Consider the following 2,500-nt stretch of genomic DNA (forward strand, 5'->3'; position numbering starts at 1 on the left):
CCATATTTGCCTGGTGACCTCATTGGAAGTATAGTGACAGATTGCTATTGTTGTAGCAGTACTCATATTCACCAGAAGAGGGCGCGATCCGTTTCCTTTTCTGAGTGTTCATGCCCAACTTGCCCAGGAGGACTCCAGCTTCTCTGCCTGACCGGACCAGTCAGCACACAGCCAGACCACATGTAGGCTCGGCCTCTTTATTATCCGCTTCACAATATGGAGAACATTTCAAAGTAACAACACAACAGCAACAAATCGCGGAAAAACACAATGTAATTTGACTGGTTTGCCTTTGAAGTTTCTCCACGATTTCAGCGATTCTGTCTTCCGTGTAGGGAAACGGCTGTCAGTGATTTTAACAGAGTTTGAGTTATTGCATCAGTATTTAATCCAAATAATATGAACTTAAACAGGTGTGACTGTGCCCATTTAACATATTGAACATTTCTAATAGGTTGCAGAGCCAACTGTCAACTCACATTCAGCTCAAACACACATACCAACCCCACTAGACATGCCACCAGAGGTCTTTACACAGTTCCTAATTCTAGAACATAATCAAAGCAATGCACAGTATTATATCGAGTTATGGTGGAACTCCCTTCCAGCTCAAAGCTAAAGCACACAACAAAGCAAGCTATAAAAACAAGTGAAGCCACTCCTAATAGTCTTCAAACACATTTTGTACATTTTGTGTATTTTATTTCTTTATTATATTGCTCTGGTAAAGTGGTATAGGAATATCAATGAATATGTAATGTACAACAGCTAGTTCCAACTGTGCATTGTGAGTGGCCAAGAGGCATTTGTAGCCGTGCCAATAGCCACAATATACCATCGGGTCAATCACCCGTGAAAGTACCACTCCGCTTCAATACACCGTATCACGACGTGATAGGGATTGTGAACAGCAAACATACTGAAACGGGAAAGGTGGCTACAGGGACTGTTCTGACACGTGCAAGCACAGTAAGATGGCCGCCAGGACATTACAATGCGACCAGTGCACACTTCTAAAACCGTTAGCTCAGAACAGTTCGTTTAGAAACGTGAGGGAAACTGTTTTGACCACATCCCGAGTGTCCGTTCGAGCGGATCCACTCAGAAGGTATCTTATAACTCCGTTACCGCGACCGCGGAGAAACCCGCGCCATTTTGACGACGAGGCGACGCCGCGGGCGGGTGGGCGGGGGTGTGGGCGCGGCCTAACGGGCGGGGATGAGGACGTTGTTGTTGACCAGGCAGACGCTGGTCCTGGGCGTGTGGGAGGGGGTGGTCCGCTGGAACTCATTGGTCGAGCTGTTGGACGTGTCTCTGAGGAAGGCGAGCCGCTGACCGAGCCGCTTGCCCAGGGCGCGCGCGGCGGCCTTCCTCACCGAGCTGGACAGCAGGAAGTACATGACCGGGTCCAGGCAGCTGTTGAAGGCGGAGAACAGCAGCATCACCTCGTTGGTCCAGTTCATCAGCTGGACGTAGTCGCAGGACAGGGACTCGCTGAGCTGTGAGAGGACGTAGACGGGGCGGAAGGCGTGGTACGGCCCGAAGCACAGCGTGAACAGGAAGAGGACGAAGAAGGACTTCTTGGCGGCGCGGCCGTAGCGGTGGGCGTTGGGCAGGTCGGGCCGGTCGCGGGACACGCGGAGGAGGCGGCGGGCGATCTTCCCGTACGAGACGACCAGCATCAGGAAGACGAGCCAGAAGAGCCCCACCAGCGCCAGGTTGACGTAGGCCTTCGCCCGGGCGCCGCGCCTCTGCTTGTACTGGAAACACCTCCCCGCCTGCTCGTTCCCCTCCGGCGCCGCCACCATGGGCGCCAGCCCGGCCAGCGCCAACCCCCACAGCGCGCCGCACGCCACCCAGCTCCACGCCCTGCCGCACCCTCCCCTCAGCCGGCCGCGGCCGCCGCCCCGGCCCCGCCCCCTCAGACGGACGTAGCGGTCCAGGCTGATGAAGCCCAGCAGGGTGATGCTGATGTACATGTTCATGTAGAATAGGTTCCCCACCAGCCGGCACGCCACGGACCCTAGGATCCAGCGGTCGCCCAGGGCGTGGTAGAGCACGCGGAAGGGCAGGCAGGCCAGCAGCACCAGGTCGGCGACGGCCACGTTGATGAGGAAGACGCGGATGGAGTTGCGCTTGCCGCCGTGGAGGAACAGGAAGACCCAGAGGGCCAGGGCGTTGCCCGCCAGCCCCGCCACGAAGAAGAGGGAGTAGAGGAGCGCCAGGGGCACGCGGAGGGGGTCGCCATCCAGCGGGCAGATCCGGTCAGGGGCCAGGGAGGTGGGGAGGGGGACGGCCGTGGAGAAGGAGAAGGAGGCGTTGGGGAGGAGGTGGGAGGAGGAGGAGGAGAGGGGGGATGTCACCGGAGAGGAGGAGAGGATGGAGGAGAGAGCGGTCATGGCGTCGGAGCTGGCGTTTCGTCCGGCCCGGGAGATCTTCAGTTCTGAAGGAGAGGGGGAGAGAGAGAGAGGAGAGGGTTTGTTCAGAATGTGTTCCCTTG

The 2,500-nt window shown here is 56.8% G+C and overlaps 2 protein-coding genes across 5 annotated transcripts in view; one reads left to right on the forward strand and one right to left on the reverse strand.

Moving 5' to 3' along the window:
- The window catches only part of LOC311321353 (peripheral plasma membrane protein CASK-like), a 49,171-nt gene that overhangs the window by 19,725 nt on the left and 26,946 nt on the right, over positions 1-2,500 (forward strand). The gene's annotated exons all lie outside the window — the stretch shown is intronic.
- LOC311321532 (putative G-protein coupled receptor 34) lies at positions 1,206-2,300 on the reverse strand (the record flags this gene model as incomplete). Its single annotated transcript, XM_084453527.1, has 1 exon — positions 1,206-2,300. A coding segment is annotated over one exon (1,095 nt), but the record flags the coding sequence as incomplete, so codon positions are not given.

The sequence above is a fragment of the Borostomias antarcticus genome (genome assembly GCF_949987555.1).
Source record: "Borostomias antarcticus genome assembly, chromosome: 19".
Lineage (NCBI taxonomy): Eukaryota > Metazoa > Chordata > Actinopteri > Stomiiformes > Stomiidae > Borostomias > Borostomias antarcticus.